Raw genomic sequence first — 22,156 nt, 5'->3', positions numbered from 1 at the left:
CCTTTGCAGTGGCTATGCCGGCTACGTATGTTGACGTGACCTCTCAGACTCAGCTTGAGCACCCCCTTCAGCCTTTCCAGCCACCGTTCCGTCCATCGGCTCTTGCGTCATGGACAAGACCTACCCCAGCGAACCGATGGCGCACACCCGACAACCGGCCCATCTGCTTTGCCTGCGGTTACGCCGGTAACGTAGCCCGTTATTGCCATCGTGTAGAGCCGGCTCCAATTTCTTCGCCTATTGCTGGCCACCTCAGCCGTCCCTATCACGACGAACCACCGTCTATGCCACCGCCGTCTCGCCCAGGTCCATCTCCTCGAAGGTCGCCATCTCCACGACATCGTTCCCTGTCCCCCATGAGGCCAAGTTCGGCTACTCATGAGCGGGAAAACTAGTCGTCGCAGTCCCCGAGGCAAGGACTGCGATGCTATTGCGATGTGAAAGCCCTCAGAGCTGCCCATCTAATGTCATAAATGTGCTTGCGGATGGTGTTCATGCATCTGCTCTTATTGACACTGGAGCTGCAGTATCCGTTATGGACGAAAACTTTTGCCGCTTGCTTCGAAAAGTGACGACGCCAATTTCTGGGTTGTCCCTTTGTACTGCCGGTTCACATCGTATCCATCCTTCAGCAGAGTGCACAGCTCCCGTTGTCGTTCAGGACGTTCTGTATGTCGGCCAATTCATCATCATTCCTGCATGCTCTCATGACGTCATCCTGGGGTGGGATTTTCACTCCCGCAACAACGCCGTCATCCATTGTGCCACTGCCAAAATTGAACTCTCACCCTTCTTGCATTTGACGCCGGAAGACAGTCCCTCGAAACTGAGTAAGATTCTCGTGAAAGACGATACCATAGTGCCGCCAAGCTCGGCAATGGGTGTATCTGTCTACTGCGCTGGACTCTCCGACACAATTGCACTCGTTTCGCCATCCGACCATGCTTGCCGAAGGAATGGGTTGCTAGTACCTTTCGCGACCGTGCAAATCACCCAGAGCAACGCCGCTATTTTTGTGACCAACCCATTCCCGTACACTGTTACCTTGGTTTGAGGGGAATGTCTCGGCAGAGTGGAACCAGTGGATAACGCACAAGTCCTGGACGTACCTGATGACTCGCGTTGTCCCAGTTTGTGTACCGTCAGCGCTGTTTCCACTTATGATTCATTATCTCCTGATGTATTTGGCCCTTACATTGATGACAATCTTACGTCGGTACAGCGTTTCCAGCTTCTGGACCTGCTGCGAGAATATCATTCTTCTTTCGATGTCGGGCGAAGTTCTCTCGGTTGGGCGTCCGCTGTTACACATCGTATCGACACTGGTGCCCATCCACCATTACGGCAACGTCCCTACGGTGTGTCGCCTGCTGAACGTCGGGAAATTAACGAGCAGGTTGATGATATGCTCAGACGCGACGTTATTCGGCCCTCGGACAGTCCATGGGCATCTCCTGTTGTTCTGGTCGCGAAGAAAGATGGTTCTGTGCGGTTCTGTGTGGACTACAGACGGCTAAATAAGATCACTCGCAACGATGTTTACCCACTGCCGCGCATCGATGACGCAATTGACAGCCTTCACGGAGCCGAATTTTTTTCTTCTCTCGATCTGCGCTCGGGGTACTGGCAAGTACCCATGGCTGATGACGTTCGTCCGAAGACTGCGTTCATCACACCCGACAGCTTGTACGAATTCAACGTCATGCCGTTTGGTCTATGTAATGCCCCTGCGACTTTTGAGCGCATGATGGACACCGTTCTGCGCAACTTGAAATGGCACACGTGCTTGTGTTACCTCGATGACGTTGTTGTGTTCGCCCCAGATTTCTCCACGCATCTCCAACGTCTGAAAGAAGTTTTCGCACGTGTGAGCAATGCCGGCTTGCAACTAAATCTGAAGAAGTGCCGCTTTGCAGCACGGCAACTCACCATCCTAGGGTACGTCGTGTCTAAGGATGGCATTCTTCCTGACCCAGCCAAGCTTCGAGACGTGGCTGAATTCCCCAAACCTGCGTCCGTCAAAAAACTGCGTAGTTTCGTGGGCCTGTGCTCATGCTTCCGACGCTTCATACCAAACTTTGCTACGATTATATCACCGCTGACGAAGCTCCTTGGAAGTAACGGGCCCCTCTATTCGTGGTCGTCTGAGTGCGACGACGCGTTCGCGAAGCTCCGCCATTTGCTGACGTCTCCTCCCATTCTACGCGACTACGACCCTACGGCCCCGACGGAGGTGCACACAGACGCCAGTGGTGTAGGCCTCAGCGCTGTCCTGGCGCAGCGCAAACCCGGATTCCCCGAATATGTTAGGAGGCTTTTATCACTTTAGGTGTGTGCTGTTGGAAGGGCTAAAAAATAGAAGGTAAGTTGTCGCTTTAATCCCTGCACAAGCTGGATTTTATGCAAGCCGTACGCTCACGAGAGCCGAGACAAACTACACCGTCACGGAGAAAGAGTGCCTGGCGATCGTCTGGGCCCTTTACAAAGTTTCGACCTTATTTGTATGGTCGCCCATTCGATGTCGTCTCCGACCATCATGCACTATGCTGGCTTTCATCATTGAAGGATCCCTCAGGCCGTCTCGCCCGTTGGGCTCTTCGCTTACAAGACTACGACATCCGCGTGCTGTACCGCAACGGACGCCAGCATGCTGACGCCGACGCCCTCTTGCGCTCCCCTCTGCCTGAAGGTGATGTGCTCTGCTCAGTATCCTCGGCTGCTGTTCCTGCCATTGATGTTGACATCATCGCTACCGAACAGCGAAAGGATAATTCGATAGGCCCACTCATCGACTTGCTCTCTGATTCATCCGCAACGCCATCCACGCGTGCCTTGCGTCGTCAAGCTCGCCATTTCGCCATCCGTGACGGCTTTCTACACCGACGCAATTACGACGCCGATGGCCGGCAGTGGTTACTCGTGATACCCCACAGTCTGCGGTCAGAGATATGTGAATCCTTCCATTCTGATTCGCAATGTGCGCACTCTGGGGTATTCAAAACCTACCGTCGCATTCGACAACGCTACTTCTGGCCGGGATGTACCGCTACGTGCAGCAGTTCGTTCGCTCCTGCCTCGCTTGCCAACGCCGCAAACCGTCAGCACACATGTCGCCAGCCAGTCTGCAACCGTTACCTTGCCCTTAGCGTCCGTTTGGGCACATAGGTATCGATTTGTATGGACCACTTCCTCTGAGGTCGGCTGGTAACCGCTGGGCCATCATCGCTGTAGATCATATAACGCGATACGCCGAAACCGCCGCTATCCCTGCGGCTACTGGGCGTGATGTTGCGTCCTTCCTACTGCATCGATTTATACTGCGCCACGGTCCACCTCAGGAGCTTCTCAGCGATCGAGGCCGTGTCTTCTTGTCAGAAGTCGTCGAAGCCATTCTCACGGAGTGCCATTCTGTCCACCGCAAAACAACTGCTTACCACCCGCAGACGAATGGTCTGACCGAATGCTTTAACCGCACCCTCGGCGACATGCTTTCGATGTACGTCGCCACCAACCACACGAATTGGGATACTATACTTATACTGCCCTTCGTCACCTACGCCTACAACACCGCCCCTCAGAGCACGACCGGTTTTTCACCTTTCTTCTTGCTGTACGGAAGGCACCCGTCACACACCATCGACACGATACTCTCGTACACGCCGGATCCATCTGAGTGTGCACCTATTTCCGAGACAGCCAGGCTTGCTGAAGAGTGTCGCGAGTTGGCCAAGACATTTACGACGCATGAGCAAGAGCAGCAGAAGAGTATTCGTGATGGCTCCGCCACTTCTGAACCCACATTCCTTCTTGGTTCTCTTGTATGGCTTTCAATCCCGACCTCTTTAGCTGGCCTTTCTTCCAAACTACTCCCGAAATATGAAGGTCCCTACCGTGTGATCGAGCGCACATCTCCAGTCAACTATCTTGTCGAGCCAATTGAACAATCTTCGGACATGCGCCGTCGCGGGCGCGGCATAGTCAACGTGGAGCGCCTGAAGGCTTACTATGACCCGCTCGTAGTGACAAGCTGTTAGGTCGCCAGGCAGCTCCCTCTTCGACCCCGGGGTAATTGTAGAGAAGCCGCCGAACACTGAAGTGGGTCAAACTCTCAAGTGTTCTCTAGTGGGTCTACCCAAAAAAGGACGCCGCTCGCGCTGAGAGTCTGTGCTTGGCCGTTACTGTCGCCATTGTGTATACTCGCTGTGTGCCTGCTAATAAACGCAGTAACAAGAGTGATGCAATGTGACCTTTGAACTGTACTTCTGCTGGGAAACAGCCTAGCACGCAAGTGGGATGTTGGGAATTGTCGAACAAGCTGACGTGTGGTGCGGGCAGAAGCAAAATGCTTTCACTATTTCGACAGAATTCTTGCTCCGACAAAACTGAAACAGATGACCCTGAATCAACTAGCAGTGTGTGCCTGACGTTGGTAACCAGCACTTCTATGTGCGTTCCCTTACAAGCGGAATGTGCCACAGTTAATACTTGCTCAGCATTGCTGTATGACGAAACATCATCATTACATTCAACTTTGCAGACCCTGCCTTGCAGGTGAGCTCGTTAGCGGTTGCATACATTTTGAAAGTGGCCCTTTTGACCGCAAAGCAAACAACTTTTTGTATGCAGTGGGCACTGCCGATGCTGTGATATGATCCCGCGAACCGCATCGGAAACAGTGCAGTGACGCGAAACGGCTGCTGCGTTCTTGGTTTTCTTTCAAGGACGGTGTCGCGGCGGCGCACGTGAGCCGCTCTCGCTCTTTGTTAACCTTTGTTGATAGTGGGCTGCCGGCTGAGAATTGCTCCTTTGTGTTGAATGTGACTGTTTCTTTTGACCACGTTGCATTGCAACTTGGTTGACTGAAGAAGGAAATTCTTGTAGCTCTTCAGCTACATGCTCAAATTCAAGTGGGATTCGCACGGAGCTTTCGAATGAAAGTGAAGGGCCCTCAAGCAATAACCGTTCACCAACACAGTTGGAAATTATGCCAGCAACGAGTTGATCCTGCAGAGCGTCATCTTGAGAGACGAATGAACAGTGCGACGCTAGCTCCCGGAGGGTGGCAACAAAGTCATGAACTGACTCGCTTGAGTGTTGCCGGCGGCGATGAAACCGATGACGCTCGATAACAACGTTGCAGGACGATGAGGAGCAATTCCGTAACGCCACCAGTGCAGTGTCATACTCGTCAGAAGTGGTGTGGCAGACTTGTCCCCGTCCTTAACGGTGGTTGCTGCGGCGCTTGGCAGTGCTGGTGCTGCGGCGGTCGATCCTGCAGGTAAGGTTTGGTAGATACGGTGGCCCTCTGCCCCCAAACAATCTAAAAGAATGACCTTGCGTTGTGGCGACGATGAACTTAGCGGCCCCGGAAGCTGCCAAGTACACGTTGAACATCTGCTCCAACTGCTTCCATGGTAGTGGCGGTCGGCCAGGCGTCACAAGGAAGAACGGTTGTGGGGCGAGACCAGGGAAGCTCATGTTTAGCCGGGCACAGACGGGCGCAGCTGCTTGGGCTACGTTCACGATATCCTGGTCGCAAATGTAGTGTCTAAGAAAAAGGAGTCAGCGGTCCAGCCACCACGACGTACGAAACAAGACCCCTTTTTTTATTGACAATGTACATGGTTTATATAGCAATTAGTGAATGCGCCCCCCTAGAGATGAAAGAACAGAAGCAAAACTGAAACTGAATACCACACAGGTTTAACGAATTTTTTCGGGAGTTTATAAATTTTGTTATGTCTAGGTTTAACTCTATTGAGGTTTGAGTGTATGTAGAATTTTCATTCGCAGACAAGTCGATTTTTCACTTTTAACGAACAGCACTGGCATGAAATTTTTGAGAAGTGAGCTCTCAACTGCAGTAGAACTAAAACAATAAGCTGAAGAACTCGCTGTGCTAGATTAATAACTGTGACATTAACATAACTGTGACATTAACAACTGTGACAAATTCAAACCTTGCTGTGGTAAGCGTGCATTCAGACGACAGACAGAATCTGTATTTGAAGGGGCGGATGGTGCATATGTGACCTCACATCAGCAATATCTCCCCATTGTGATGGTGCACAGACAGGTGTCAACTTGTTTTTCACATCGGGATTCTGGTGGCGTAATTGTTCAGCCTTTAGCAGACAAGTGAGCAGTGTCTGGCAACTGGTACACTACTGCTTGAACTGTAAGGCTGTTTTCACTGTCGACATTACTTCACGGTTTGCTGGTGCATGGTTGAGTTTATTTCTAGGGTTTTATTTTGAGACCTTCGTCGTTGAAGCTTTTATCACTTTAGGTGTGTGCTGTTGGAAGGGCTAAAGAATAGAAGGTAAGTTGTCGCTTTAATCCCTGCACAAGCTGGATTTTATGTGAGGCAAACTGTCGCTGTCGCTGAGAGTGGTTGTCTTAGACTGCAACCTTGTTTCAATACTGCAAAGAGATGAAAACTTAGTGTGGAGCAGAGCAATTTGCTTGATTGATGCCTATTGTCTACAGAAGATAAAAAACTGTCGATACAGATTGGCGCATCACTGTATTCTCTTTTTGTATGTGGGGCACGACATGCAGCAGCAGTGACTATAGTCTTCAGCAATACTGTGTACAGCAGGTTTTTCTTCTCAACCAGCCTTTAAACCAATAGAGCTGTTTTCATCAAAACAAATTACAGCCCTTGTGAGTGCTTTGACAAAGTGAGCATTGTTCTTTTTTTTTTTTTGTCTGCCTTCATGTTGTTCAACACACTAAAACTGGTCTGTTGGCAGCTGGCACAAAGGTTGTGGTCCTGTAATCCAACCTTCCGGTGCTGTTCGCTAGGACCTTGTCTATTGTGTGGATGTGCCTGCAGGCGAATTATCTGCGGAATAGTCCTGGACATTTGCGACAAATCTAGATGCAGCCTGCTTTCTGATTGCATCATAAATTGGGCAGAAATATCGAAAAAAGTGGTGGTTGTGCTTGGATCAGGCCTGTAGACTTACCAAAGGTAGATGGAAAGAGGTATGATATCGAGGACAATGAAAATATACTAGGTGTTTTTCAAGGCCTTTAACAAGCACCCTCCCCCCCTCCTCTCTGAAACAAATTCCTGGCTATGGGCCTGGCTTGGATATATATTGGCATTAAAGAATCCTACATGGTTAAAATAATGTAGAGTTGCTTGCTCTAACATGCATTATTCTTTTTATGTGTATAAAAACCTTGTTTAAATTTTTAAATCATTGTGCAAGTACAAATTTATTGGCTTTTAGCCAAAGATGCCTTGTGAAAGCTTTTTGTGTAGAATGTCCTTTTGTGGGCTTTTTGTTTTTTCTGAGCTTTAATATGTCGTTTGCTATGGATATGCAAGTGTTTGGCAGGAATTTGACATTTTTTGTTTTTATCCAGTTTAGATGCAAATATTTGAGGATACAAAGTTAACTAAAGTTTGGATGCATGGGTCCTAATTGATGTTTCAATTCTCATAAGCATGAATAAATTCTACCTAGGCCTAATAGCTGTGGTCTTGATTGTATGATATGGAACACTGCTGAGGCACTTCACATAAATGATGGAAGTGTTTTACTTTGCCAGGATCTTTTTATTGAATTATTCTTTTGATTGCTGTGCACCTCTATGAATCTCAGTCATGATTGCCTCACTTGTCTGCAGATGAAACACCAGTAAACTGTGAGAGGTTCCTGGACGGTGGGGGAATGAACTTGTTTCTTAGGTGTTTAAGGGTAAGTTGAGTGCACTGATATAGTAGCTACATTTTGGCTCCAGCATATGTGAGCGTTTAGTAAAGAAATGAAAATTGGGCATTGCTGCTCTCAAGACAGTCAGGGGGCAGCAGCACTTTTTCGGTTTTGTTCTTTCCGCTGATGGTTTTGAAAGTTTTGACTGACTGTCTTCACAGTTTGAGAGCTCACCCTTTCAATACAGCCAGTTTGGACGAGCCGAATTTGCTGGATTGTTCGTTTTTTTTTTTTTTTCACTGTTATGTTAAGTAATTGCTGGAGCAGTATACTTATTCTCAGCTAGATCCTTCTGACCATCACCATTAATTACCTCTGGACTCTTTCAGCATGTGCTACCATTTTGTTGCATACACTGGGAGAGAGTTACCAGGTGTGTTTGGCACCAGTAATGAGCAAGTCCAAAGAGCATATTTTCTAATGTCTCGAAATATCGGCATAGCATATATGGAATATTGGTCTGTAGCTAGTCGTCCTAATAGTGCTCATGTTGACATGCTGAGAGAAATGTCTTTCTCAGAAGTAACTTGCAGCACTGATGAGGATAGGTGGTGTACACAGGGAACATCCTTGCACTGCAGGTTACACCTAGACAAAATTGCCTTGTTATTCACCGCATTAGAGTGTTTCTACCTGGTACACGATATGCTACAGCGATATGTGATACATCACATGCTGAGCACATGAATATCTAATACACTGAAAGACTAGCTATTATTGCCATTAACTATGATTACCTAGCAACATAGCAGTGCCAGTACTGACATAACTGTCTGCTTCTTTGTCCATTCGCTATTGCTGCTTGCTCTCCACCTTGACAGCATGAACAAATGCTGAAATGACCCACACTTTGTCTCGTCTCACCCTGAGAGTGAATTGTTTTGCATGCTTTTGGTACGAATATTGTGATAAACTGTGTGTTTGTCTTTGATAAGCTTCTGAAGTGGTGCAAAACCTCAAAAGTGTGATTTATTTGAACTTGCTAGACTGCACCACCACTTTATGTCTGATGATGTGTTGATGTTGCGAGCTGCTCTCAAAGCTTAATTATTTGCTTTATCATTACACCGAGGCAAAAGCAGCACACATTTGATGAGGATGTATCGAGGAAACACAGGTCAGAGGCGCTGTGTTTTCTCAGTCTGTCCTCATCAAGTGTGCGCTGTTTTTCACCTCGCTATAATCAACCAGCTCGCTTGAGCTGTGTCATTCCTGTATCATTACTTTGTTACTTTGCTCTACTATGGTATACACTGTTGCGAGCAAGCGAGTGCCAACTAGCCTCTGCGCACACAATGTAGCATGGTGGAACTTGAGGCATTTGCCCCCCCACTGTTGGTCAAGGAGGTTGCAAAGCACTGTTGGAAATGAGTAAGGATGAAGGGAAGCACTGCTATTGCATTTACAGCAGATGTAGAATAATCAGTTGAGAAATCATTTTGGAATTAACATGTATTGTTCATGTTTTATATTCTTCTTGCATGTTATGTACTTGTAATCATTTCCAAACTACTGCCATGTGTGTGAACAGGTCACCAGGCCTTTTGTTAAGCCGTTCTCACGGCTTTTAGCCTTGGCGACCTTCCAGTTTTGTCTGGTAAATGAACATTTTGAATATGAAAGTTCATGTAAACCAGCTCATGGCTACATTCCTAAAACATTTTGTGTATCACTATGCCAAGAAAGCTTGTATTAACAGGACGCTGAGTGGGCAAAATGGCACGGATGGACACATTTTGCGACTTTGCTCTTTCTTTTCGAATGAGCCTGTAGCTTCCACAGTGCTGCAGGAAGCTACAGAGAAGAGCCTAAGAGTTGAAAGTTTTATCGTACTGCAATAAAGAGCCTGCATCCTCTGAATTCAGCACCCTAAGCAGAAGAAACTTTTTTGAGCAGCAAAGATATATATTGAGAAACCAGCACACTTTTTTTGAAAGTTTTTCTAGTATTTACAAAATTTCTAGTACAGCTTATGTTTTTATTTTAGCATTTAGGGCGAGTCTACTTCCACAAACTGCTGATACAGGAAACAGATTTTGCACTGTGAAGACGTTTGTTAATTCTTTCAGTTCTTGTTATATTGAAGGGATACTGAACTAAAATCTGAAAACTTTGCAAAAATGCTGAAAATGAATGCTCTGTGTGCGATTACACCGAAAAGAAGTCGTCACTTATCGAAATTTTCAGCACTTTGTCTTATTCTCTGTGTTCTTGTGAGCATGCGCTAAGCTGCTTGGCCAAAACAAGTTGCGAGCCGTGATGTCATGACTCCCTTATTTGACAGCCGGCCGGCCAGCCGCCATCTTTTGAAGCGCGCTCACCCTCACATAGCTGAACAATGGGCATTCCTGTCGTGGTCTCTCTACCAGCCATGAATTCACCTGTAATGATGTAAGCCACTTGAGCTCGATAAGAAATTTCGGTTACGAGTATCCTGTGCCCAGTGAGAAAGATATGAGCAGGAGGCTGTGGATGTGCCACTGAGGCAGTGCAGACCAGCTACGTAGTCCAATGTGCAGTGGCAGGAGATTAATGTTACGAAGGATGAACAAATATGTTGTTTCGTCATCTTTATTGAAGCAGAGAGGTAGTTATTACAGCTGAATCAAGGCATCGCAGTCTATTTATTCCTACGTGTATACCCATGCAGTCGCTATTTGACTGCTGCACAGCTAGTTTTTTTGTGGCGAGGCACCGTATGTGCAGAATTTCACAGCAGTTTTATTGTTGTGTGAATATGGCAGAAACTTTCACATCCACGCTATGACAAGTCATTTACAGGTTGAAATAATTGAAATCTGGTGGCTTCGTCATGATAAACAGCAAGGAATATTCACAAGCAAGCCTCGTTTGCCTACATTACAGCCAGGTATTGTCACTGTACTGTGCTTTGGCAGTATTTTTTTTTAAGTTTCAGATGTAGGTAAGTGAAGCGATAATGTGTTCAGAGCTAGCAAATGAAGGCAATTTATAAATGTGCCCAGGTCTGGTGTGATACTTGAATAGCACGCATACAAAGTCTGCGTCGCTTATCGTCTCTAGGAAATGTATGCGGCGGTGTGTCGCGACCAATCATACGGTTGTGACAGCCTTTAGCATCGCAGAAGCCTGGCTTGTCTTTGCATCACAATGAATGCTTCAAAACTGAAAACAGACACTGGGAAAGCACGTGTCCTACTAAGAAGTGAGGGTCCCCCACACTTCGAGCGTACCACAATTGCAAGCGAGTAGTGCAGACACCAATGAACAGGCACCGTGGCACCCACGGCTGCTGTAGCCGCTTGTGTGCAGGGTAGCATGACATATTAATGCAGCTGCCACCGGCTGCTGCTAGGATGCTAGTCTTTACCAAAAATAGCTCAAAAACTATGTTTCTCGTCCTTTCTTTCAAATCACTTTGTTGTTTTTGTCATTTTAGCAGTTGACTCTTTACTACCGAATGTCCCTAATTCGTGACATGCTGAAAAACTTCAAGCAAGTAAGTCACGAAATGCGTTGCACCTTTAATGCCTGCTGTCAAGTACTCCCGGGGCATGCAGCTTTCAGCGTAAAAAAATTTAGCAGTCTCGTCTAAGGTATTTTGAGCTAGGACCAATACTATTGAAGCTGATGGCGGAAAGCGCAAAGCGCATGCAACAGCTCTCAATTTTTCGTTTTTTTCGCCTTGGTGGCCCAAGTTCTATTTTCAATAATTTTGTTCATTTAGTGTGTATGCACTCAAGATGTGGCTCACAACATGTTACATAGTTCTGAAGTGCATTTTTTGTTGCAAGGTCCTCACTTCTGTGGCAATAGAGAATTTGCGACCTACTCAAAAATATGCATTGAAGTTGCATTTTAGCCAATTTAATTGTGGCATCATTTAAAGGTTGCTATTTAAAGCTGGAAAATTAAAACAATTTCTATTTTGCTCAGCAGTTCCATAATTCAGGCATTAAAGGACTAAACTCTTGTTCTGCTACAATGTTATTATTTCGTATCCCTTTAATGCACCATGTAGTCTATGCCAAAGCTGTAGTTGGCGAGTACATTTGTAGTGAGAAAACGTTCATATGGGTGGAAGCATAGCCGTGATTCTAGAATTCAAGCAAGCCCACATGTGCCATTGGTACCTGTTACAGCTGACTCGCGCTTTACCCTTTTAGGGATAATGGAGCGAATCTGTCCTACTTTTTCTTCTTCAGTAAAAGAAACTTCCTTCTCCACTGTGCATTGCTATCAGCACTATTATTTTCTGCTGCTGTGGGTCAGAAATATTTAGGAAATCAAGAAGAAATATTTCACACTTTTACGGTACGTGGTTACGGTGATACATTGTTCTGATTATTTGTTCTGCTCGTTAGAGTTTTTTAAAACGTGTAGGAATGCACAAAGGGTTAAGTGATGGTAAATATAAGACGCTAACAACGCAAAACGTTTACAGTATGCAGTATTTCTTATTGCTTTCTTGTTTTGTGTCTTCAGGTCCAGAAAACTAAGAAGATCTAGTTCTCAGATGGTGAGGCATTTGTCTGTTGTTCGTTTCAGATCTTCACGGACAAGCCGGAGCTGCTGAGAAACATGATGGGACTGCTGGTGAGTGATGGCCAGAGGTTATTACTATGGCTAGATAGGACGCTGAAGGAAGCACCAGGTTGGGGCAAAACTATTCTAGAACTTGTAGCCATTGCTAATGGTCTTGGTTTTTAATGGTCATGCATCTTGTAGGTAGGTTGGGATAGTCTAGCATTACTGCAAGATTTTTTAGGGGTTCAGAAACAGATAGCTGACACTTGCATTTGTTGACATAAGAATAAATATGCAAGTGTTCTTCAGTTTTTTCTAGAAAATACTTTTGGACAATGATGATGGAGGCCAAAATGCTGTAGGCTTGTGTGTTCAGATTTGGACGCATGTTAAAGAACCCCAGGTGGTTGAAATTTCCGGAGCCCCTCCACTACAACATTTCTCATAATTATATGGTGGGTTTGGGACGTTAAACTCTACATATAAATCAAAATGAAATCAATCAATCTCCTGTATAATTTAATCAATCAAAGGGGATGCCTTGAAAATTCTAAATGAAGGTACAGGAACATAGCACAGCAAAAATATCCAATAAATCTAAATTTTTTTGACAATCAGACTTTCAGTTTCTGTAACGCTTGCTTTACCTGAAGCCAAAGCAGCTTCAGGGAAAGCCATAGTCAAGTTTTATAAAAGTTGCTTTATAAACCAACGTTGCTAAGAATCTTAGAAAAAAAACTGTTTCAGGTCTCATTATTTCTGAAATGGCACAGCTGAGTGCCACCATCTTGGATTTTGGGAAAGTGCACTTCTCCTTCCTCCAAATGGCCACTTCCGCTTTCTCCTCTTCAAAGCAACTGAACAAAACCTAATGATTGATGGATGGGTGGATAGAGAAAACTTCATTTTGTCATAAAGTAGGTGCAGATGATTCTGTGTTAGATGGCCATCAACCCGAGGTTGACGGCGACCTGTGTTGTTTGCTCCACAACCCTTGTCTGAATTACTGGGCCTGAGTTGGCCAACACAGCAGGTTGCTTCGAGGCCTCTGATGACCACATCCATCATGTGGCTCTAGTATGCTGCGCCACTCATATGATGCTCTCTCTCTGGGTGCGTCATCTGCCCCTGGCCCCTCAAAATTTTGTCCCTGTGGAAATAGCCGCTATATAGTCGCATGTTTGCAGTCGTTTTTTTATTGATAGTAGAGAGCAGAAGTCTTCTGTAATTAAAAAAATCCTCGAAATGTTCAGCCCCAGATTTGCTAAAGTGCGATGTGCTTGTCACGAACTTTTCAGAAGTGCAGTCAACTCCTTCCTGGACATTTATTTTGTCTGGCAAGCATGTCGCCCACTAACTTCTTGGCTTCGCGGTTAAGCATTTACCTATCAGTGGAGAATGTTTAACCAAAGTGTTTAATTACTAGGGCTTTGGGGCAAAGCATGTTTACTGTATGGGCAGGCATTTCGCCCAATGTCAAAAGACGTATAACATTGTGTGTGGACCACTCACACTCTTAGACTAAATTCTGTTGATTAACACCTCTAACTGCATGATTAAAAACATCACAAGTATACTTTTGGATCATGAGATGAAGTACCTTGTGCACTAACTCCTTGGAAATGTATCTAGAGCATTTGTGTATCAGCACTTGGAACTCCTCGCCCAAGCACATGGATGTCGAGCATACATGCAGCAAAGCACTTTGCGGGTGATGACCAAGGAAACAATCTACTGGCTGAAGCGCAGTGCATTGCAGCTCCCATGGACACTAGCTTCAGATTTCTGCTATTATATTACTTAGCAGATTTGTGCATAAAAGTACAAAATGGTCCTAATATAGTCTGTGTAAATTCTTCTACTGAAATATATAACTACATTTTATTTTTGCAGTGATGTTCAAGTATTTTAAAAGCTTGTGACTGATTTCTTCAGAATATTTAAGTTTGTTGAGACACATGGGCCTTTGCTGTGAATATTTGAGAGGAAGAAAAAAAAAAAGAAATTGTGCACTATGTGGTCAATCAGCAAGGCTTTTCTGAATAGTCACCTTTGAAGTAATACACAGACTTCGGTGGTTTTTGAGGTTAAATGAATAGACATTTTTTAAAACCTTAGAGATCTCATGACTGTACTGTAAAAAAAGAAAAAAAAAAAACACCGCGAGTTTTCGCGGTACTTAGGCCGAGGAATAGAACAAGTCATTTAAAATGTAACACAGGTCTATTTAATAATTACAGTATAAGTTAAATAAGGAATTTTAAGGGGCAACAAGCCTAATTTAGCCATGTGTTATGCTTGGTTACTGCATCAACGCTTTTATTTACTGCAGAAATCTGCAACCACAATTACTTTTTTCCACAATATCAAAGAAGAATTGACATCAGAAGGCAGTCAGGGGTGCAACAGCTGCGCCAAATACGCCAGTTTGATACAAATACCCATTTCTGAACCGAGGTGCGCCAAAATCATGAAATTTGCTGAAATTGCCCTATACAGTGACAAAATGCCCGACCAGCCTCAAAATTTTCTCAGTTGGGCTAATTTCAGCGAGAAATAGAGGCCACGTTGGTAACCTTTAGTTTGCATCATCAATCAATCTAAGTGTGCTGACCCTGAACTGCGGTGTCAGATATATTCCTAATAGTTCAGGGCACTCGCAAATTGCGATTGACCAGGTAAAGTTACAAAGCCGGGCGCCCATTGGTCTGCTGACCGCAGCTGATACCTCTCGGTGAGATGACACTACTTCTAGACAAATGCGTTGCCATAGCCACCTATGCTTTGCGGCAATTATGAACTTTCTAGTTGGTAAATGTAGCTATGACATGTTAGCGGCTAGAGCGGGAAGTGCATATCGCATTTTTAGCGCACGAGCAGAGTCGACGTGCTGCGAATGCCGGCGCTGCGATCATATTGGTCGCCATAGCAAAGGCACATGAAACATTTTAATGTCTTCAAGTTGCTTTAGTTGTATCGTCCCGGCGATAAATATCAAATACCGGATTAACGAGCACGTGCCTTTGTTACTTTATCTGGTATAACGCTTCTTGCAAGTGTTGTGAGAAGTTGTAGCTTAAAGGGCCAGTCAATAGGTTCGGACTTTTTTTGTACACCCCCCAAACAAGCTCGATGATTCGTAGAGTAGACCGCAGCGATCACATTTTGTGAATATTACAGAGCTGCGCGCCGTCCAGAGCCTCCATTTCGAAAAACAATTCCTGTGCTCTTTTTCTTTGCCTGACCAATGCTCCTTGCATGTGCAGTGAGGACAACTCGGGGATTGGCGAGGTGATGCAGCATGCAGCTCGTCGATTGGTCTAAACCAGGCATCAACAAACAATAGTGAAGTCAACGACAGTTCCTGTTCCCATCCACAGCTACGACAGAGCTATTTAATCATGAGTTGCGAAACTCTCCGTAGGCTCCTTGCATCGAGATCGGGACGCTTCTCTGACGCAGTTTTTGGGAGTGAGCACATTGTCACGCCACCTGTTGATCAGTACACCCACTGTTAGGCACATTATTTGTGTTTTGTGTTGCTGCTGCCAGATGGCGTGACAGTCTACTCTCAAAAAATGAAAGTCCAGAAAAATACGGCCAATTTCATGTGCGGGTTTTGGAACGCAGTTTTGGTGCAAATCGTTGTTGGCTGCAAATCGAGCGACTGGTCTGCGGAGAAGTATCGGCACCGGGTAAATGGTAAACAACCAAGCATCGCAGCAAGCGGAAGTGCATTGCAACTGATCGAGTTCGCCGATGACGTCAATCGCTGACGTCTTGTCACATTGCCGAAGTGGGTGGAGTCAGGACAACGGGCCACGGTTTCCCCTCTCTCTGAAAAAGGATAACGAAGGTGCGCGAAAATTTGAAACCACCTGAGCGCGATGTTCTAGCCCTTGTAACTTCCTTAATATAGCATGTATTCGCAAAATTCTTGCGGCAGCAGGTTCACGAAGTAAAAGTGCACGTATTTCTTTTTATAACAATTTTTGGACGTTAGAGTTGTTTACTGGCCCTTTAATGCTGACTCCATCCCGGAAAAAAAAAGGGGGGGGGGGAGGAAGGTGCGTAGCGGTGTTGGAAAATTTCTTAGCCTTGTTCTAACCCGTCCAGAACCCTTCTTCAGCTACTTTTGCTGCAGTACAACAATGCACTGCAGAAAACCGTACTGTGATTTGGAAAAGTCTCTTAGCATTAGTCACGGGATGCGGCTCAAATTTTTCAGTTACTCATGCGTGTATACGTCGCATAACTGTGAATACTAGTATGATTGCTGACTTCAAAAAATGCTATGGGCAATCATTTAGAGCAGTGTATGACATTGCTGGCACCTTGAAAAAAAGAAAAACTGCCTGTTTCTTTTTTTTTTTTGCCACCCCTACTCTCGAGTTTCATTAATCCTCTGATTTTCAAAGCTGCTAGGTTTGAAAGATTCATATTTTAATTTGCAGCGTCTGTCAAAGTATTTGACAGGTGCGGCAAATGCTAATATGGACTTTATCATTCTTACTTTTATTGACATAACAGTGCTCATGTGTACACTGCACGATTCAGGTGATGTCAAATGGTTTGTACATACTTTTTTTTTTAAACTTAAGCCTTCTCTTTTTGTACTACTCCAAACTTGGGTCTTTCGTGATAAAAAGTTGTTTTTTTTTTCCCCGAAACTTGCTCCAAATCTGAATTTTATGGCTCGAAAAGTAAAATTTTGCTGCTCCAGAAATTGCTCCAAATTTTATTTTGGCTGTTGTACCTCTGGACAGTGAGGCGATGAGATTGTGACATGCGGTAGTACTGTCCAGGAATTAGCTGTAGGGGAGTGTCTTGTGCCCTCCTAATGTGTTCATTTCATTTGAAGTCATTTGTTATGTACAACACATCAGCTGTTATGAATACGCTAGAATGTTTTCTTTTTGCATCTGTACGCTTTTTGCGCTCTTTGGAACTTAGGCATCGCGTATTAGCATAATGTGTGTCCCAAGCTATCTATTTGCAGTGTGTCAAGCTGTCGATACGGACACATAGCTAGTAAGTGGCTCATGCCAGTGTCATCTATCCAAGTTTTCTTTAAATAAGGAGCGTCAGTTGGGGGGGGGGGGGGGGCAGATATTGACCAGGTGTCAAACTGAAAAGGCATAGCCCACAAAAGGCCTTAGTTGTCCATTGCTGAAAAAAGTACTTTGATCTTTCGAGACACCTGGGGGCTGAGAATGTGCCATATACTTAAGTGGCCTTGCCTTGTCATGCAGGGCAATGTGGCTGAGGTGAAGGAGCTCAGGCCACGACTCATGCAAGACAAGTACCTGCTTGTGTTCAGGTAGGCGGACTCTGGTTGTACACTCTTCTGCTAATTCTGTGATGTGGCTCCCTACTATCTTAGATGTGTGCATATGTCTGCTATGTCACACAAAGTGTAAAAAGCATTTACTTATATGTTGTGAACGATAACCATAAATTCACTGGATAATTCAGTGTTTCAGATTCAATTCAATCTCTGTACAACTATCAATATTTTCTTGCAAGTAAGAACATCAGTCACAGATTTTAGCTGTGCTTTTTAGCTGTGTTTGTTGTAAACTGAGCCAAGCTTTAATGCAGGTGTGCTATCGGTGTATAATGAAACACGAACAGTGGCAAGCATTAGCAAGGGTTATAGTGCACACTGTTATGTGCAGTGCTACTAAACTTGAATGCTGTGTGCGTGTTAATGGTGATAACTGGCTCACTGTGCCATTCCTAATGTTCGTTGCTATGTTCATTGGAGATAGTAGATCTTCGCAAAACGACATTTAGGTAACTTATCACTCTGAACATTATGCTGTTTGTTTCGTTCTCTTAAATTATGTTGTACATGGTATGATTTAGAGAGAAAGAAAGTTTGTAAGTTACCTGACTGATGTTGTCACTGTTGGTTCTGTTGTAGCGAGCTGCTGGACAGTGAGAGCGATGGCATAGAGGTAAGCTACAATGCAGCAGGCATCCTGGCACACATTCTGTCCGACGGGCCCGAGAGCTGGGAGAAGGCTTCTATCCAGGCTGTCTCAAGAGATGAAGTGCTGATGCGCATGCGGCGAGCCATTGACCGCTGGGCACTCATCACCAAGCGCAACATTAACTACCGGTCAGTTGTCCTTGGAAGTTACATTGCAAACAGGGTAAATAATGATGGAGCATTGAAATGAAAGCCTGCCTGCTGACTCACCAAACTTTCCAGTATATTTACAAATTTTGTATTATCCTAAGGTGTTGGCTTAAGGTTTCCGAAAATTTTTGTCCACAAAGAAAAGTTGGCATGTTGATTTCTGATCATACTATTAGCAGTCTTCTTGCTGTAGTACAGTCGAACCCCGCTTCAACGACGTGAAGGGGCACGGACAAAATTTTGTTGAAGCAAAAATTGTTTTTAGTGAAATTGAAAAAATATAGCCGATCTGAACAAGCAAAACAAATGTTTATTCTCAAAATTCAAAAAGTGGCCGCTGCTTTTTATTCTATCCCAGCAGCGTCACGACGCGATTCTCATCAATGCATAGTGAGGCCATGGTGAAAAGCATGTTGAAACAATGACTACAACCGCTTTTGTGAACGAACCAGACAGTTTAATTAACACGTTAACACCAGCAGCTGTCCGCCGTCAAAACACCGAGATGGCAGCAGGGTATCGTGGAGCGGTGACTTTCGCCTTATTTTATGCCATTTTTATCCATCACTCGTGGCTAGCTGATTTTGTTGTTAATGCAGACGAACAGCCGCCCTGATTAGTTACCACACTAGCGAAACTGCCCTGCTTTTACCAGTAGTGCCAACGCGCGTTTAGACTTCGTCGACGTATTTTAAGGTTCTGAAATTGCATCAAAATGTTAAAGATTGGGTTTACTGTTTAGCAATAAATATCTCAGCCTGAAATCGCATCGTGAAATTTTGTTGAAGCTACGTTGAAACCAAATGGTTGCGCACATTATAAAGTAGCTAAAAAGGTCACTGCTGTCTGAGAACTGTCTTGTGAGTGTTTTCAGTTTCAAGATTGCTGCTGGTCATACGTAGCTTGTAGAGTAAATTATGGCTAACAAAGTGAAGTTATATACGACACAAGGTCTTTTCAGCAGGAGATTTCGCCACAGTGGCGAAGCAATCAATGTGCTAGCAACAAAGTGGAATGTTATACAAACTAAGATTAGCCACTCACTCTTTCAGCATATAACCTAGTGAAACTGAAAATGTAAGCGTAAGGAAATGCATTATTTGCAGCTGTTTATGCTGTTAATGGCTTCAATGCAAATTTTCCGATGAGAGCACTACACTTATAAAGCTATAATCCATCTGCTGATCCCCTCTAAAGGTATGACGCATTACCACAGGCTACCACGTCCAGCTCTTCAAAGCACAAATTTTTGTCAGGTCCACGCAGCCACCTCTGGCACCGCTTCATGTGCCTTTCGTGGGATAAAGATGGCTGGCACATCTCACCTCTGTTCCAGCCGCCATGATCAGCAGCACCTGCGCACTTTCTTTCACACATAGAACATATACTATGCACAGGGGTGATGTTACCAATTTAGGCTTTGCTGCTAGTAGAAATGCACCTAGAATGACCATACAGTTGCTATCGCATTAAGCAAAAAATATGTGCTCGCATTAAGCAAAAAATATGTGTTATCCCTGCCTGCAGTTTCCACTAACAAAATTAATAGGGCACTAAATGCTCATTCGATGTTGTAGTTGGCAAGTTCTGTTTTATTTGTTTCGCGAGTTATGATGCAATGTTTTGCGACCCCAGTTGGGAAACATTGCATCATAACTAAGGAAAGTGCCAGACTGCTATGCCAGACATCGTACAGAGTTTCGACGCGAAAATACGAGGCCGTAAAAAGACAAGTCACCCCGCCGCAGCGGTCTAGTGGCTAAGGTACTCGGCTGCTCACCCGCAGGTCGCAGGTTCGAATCCCGGCTGCGGCGGCTGCATTTCCGATGAAGGTGGAAATGTTGCAGGCCTGTGTGCTCAGATTTGGATGCAAGTTAAAGAACCCCAAGTGGTCGAAACTTCCTGAGCCCTCCACTACGGCGTCTCTCATAATCATATGGTAGTTTTCGGACGTTAAACCCCACATACCAAACCAAATCAAAAAGACAAGTCGACAAAACGCTATGTGACGACATCATCCAAGAGTCTGTGGGTGTCACCCGTGGTTTTAGTGAAGAAGAAGGATAGAACCCTACGTTTCTGTGTCGATTATCGCCGCTGCAACAAAATCACAAAAAAAGGTGTTTATTCTTTCGCACGGACACCTTGGATCGACTGCTCAACACGAAGTACTTTTTGTCAATGGACCTCAAGACTGGCTACTGGCAAATCTGAAATCGACAGGAGAGTCGTTTACTTGGACGACGTCGTTTGTGCAGGCAAGTTACTGCCGGACCACCGCCTACCATCCACAGACAAATGGCCTCACCGAGTGTCTTAAGACCATCGCCGATATGCTGGCATGTTCGTCAATGTCAAGCCCAAGATGTGGGATGCAATCCTTCCGTACGTGACCTTCGTGTACAATGCTGCTGTGCAAGAAACAACGTAAAAGACGCCATACAGGTTGGTGTATGGAAGGAGCCCGGCCATGTTACCCAACGTGAGCAACAAAGAAAACATTGACGTGACTGTCTATCTCCATAGTGCCTTAATGTCTCGACAACTCGGCCACCTTCATATCAAAAACCAACTGACGGCCTACAGCCGCAGTTACAATCTTCAACGAAGTTACGTGGAATATCAGCTTGGTGATCGTGTAACGGGTGTGAACGTCGATATGCCGACGTGGACTCAGTGAAAAACTTTTGCAATGGTACTTCAGACCGTACAGAGTACAGAGTTATCAGCTCTAAACGTGACGTTTTCGGCGCACTTAAAAATTTTTTTTAATTTGCTTTGACTGTAGTTTCATTTTCACAAGACTTCTGGTGACTTGTGTGAGATTTTCAATAGCAACCTGATGCTGAGTCTTGTGAAAGTGTAATTATGTATCTCAATGGGTATGGGATGTGCAAGAAAGCATGTTTGAACATCAAACCTATAAGCCTCTAAAAGGCCCTTGGGCTGTATCAGATATGTGTGTTTGTGTATGTTCCCAGAAGAAAAAGGCCCGCAGTTCAGGGTTTTTGCAAGTGAGTGCACAAGGTGCCTCATGTATCCATCATGTGATTCCCAGCTATTGTGTAGGTTATTGTATGAAGTGCCTTCTGCAACTGCTTTTGAATAAGCTATGGTACTATCTAGTAACCTGTTGATTGGCTGTGTTTCTGTGCAGATCGTTTGAACCGATCCTGAGGCTACTGAGCTGTGAACACACTCCAGAAGCCCTACACTGGGCTGTATGGGCCCTGGCCAACCTTACTCAAGTCTATCGTAAGTGTTGCACAACGTGCAGTTATATGTAATGAATGCAGAGCTCTGTTTGTTTTAGTTTACAGTAAGACTGTTCGATAGGACTATTCTTATCAATTTCCTGGCACCAATATTCGTAATAGAGAAGACCACAAATATTGCAGTACACACACGATACTTTTAGGTTTTCACATTAAGGAGGGAGGCTACTATCGGATACCAACTTTTTTGTTTATTGAGATATTTTAATGAAATTTCCAGGATAGACTAATGGCAAAAGCATCAGAAATACTACAAAATTTCATGAATTTATGTTCTCTGGTTCTTCAGTTACGGCACTATGTCAGAATAGTGCACATGGTTATCTTATTCCAGGCCTGGAGAACTTTTAAAAGATGCTGGAACTGTGAAATTAACAATGATAATTCTCAGATTTATACCTCAGGGGGTAACAGAGCTCTTCTTTTTTAATTTCCTTACTTTAAAGTTTCAGCGGACCATCAAATTTAGTGTTCGTGACTGGGATAATATTAATCAAGTTTTG

The 22,156-nt window shown here is 44.8% G+C and overlaps 1 protein-coding gene across 2 annotated transcripts in view; it reads left to right on the top strand.

Moving 5' to 3' along the window:
• LOC119160999 (protein zer-1 homolog) overlaps positions 1 to 22,156 on the top strand; it is a 214,168-nt gene that overhangs the window by 175,602 nt on the left and 16,410 nt on the right. For both annotated transcript variants that reach the window (XM_037413298.2, XM_075880180.1), the window contains exons 13-17: positions 7,642 to 7,712; positions 12,255 to 12,302; positions 17,486 to 17,553; positions 18,160 to 18,357; positions 21,536 to 21,633. In XM_037413298.2, coding sequence (XP_037269195.2) covers positions 7,642 to 7,712; positions 12,255 to 12,302; positions 17,486 to 17,553; positions 18,160 to 18,357; positions 21,536 to 21,633 — 483 coding nt within the window. The remainder of the gene's footprint in view (positions 1 to 7,641; positions 7,713 to 12,254; positions 12,303 to 17,485; positions 17,554 to 18,159; positions 18,358 to 21,535; positions 21,634 to 22,156) is intronic.

Source organism: Rhipicephalus microplus, chromosome X, assembly GCF_043290135.1.
Source record: "Rhipicephalus microplus isolate Deutch F79 chromosome X, USDA_Rmic, whole genome shotgun sequence".
Lineage (NCBI taxonomy): Eukaryota > Metazoa > Arthropoda > Arachnida > Ixodida > Ixodidae > Rhipicephalus > Rhipicephalus microplus.
The sequence above is the reverse complement of the archived record's forward strand: the minus strand, read 5'-3'. Positions and strand labels throughout refer to the sequence as shown.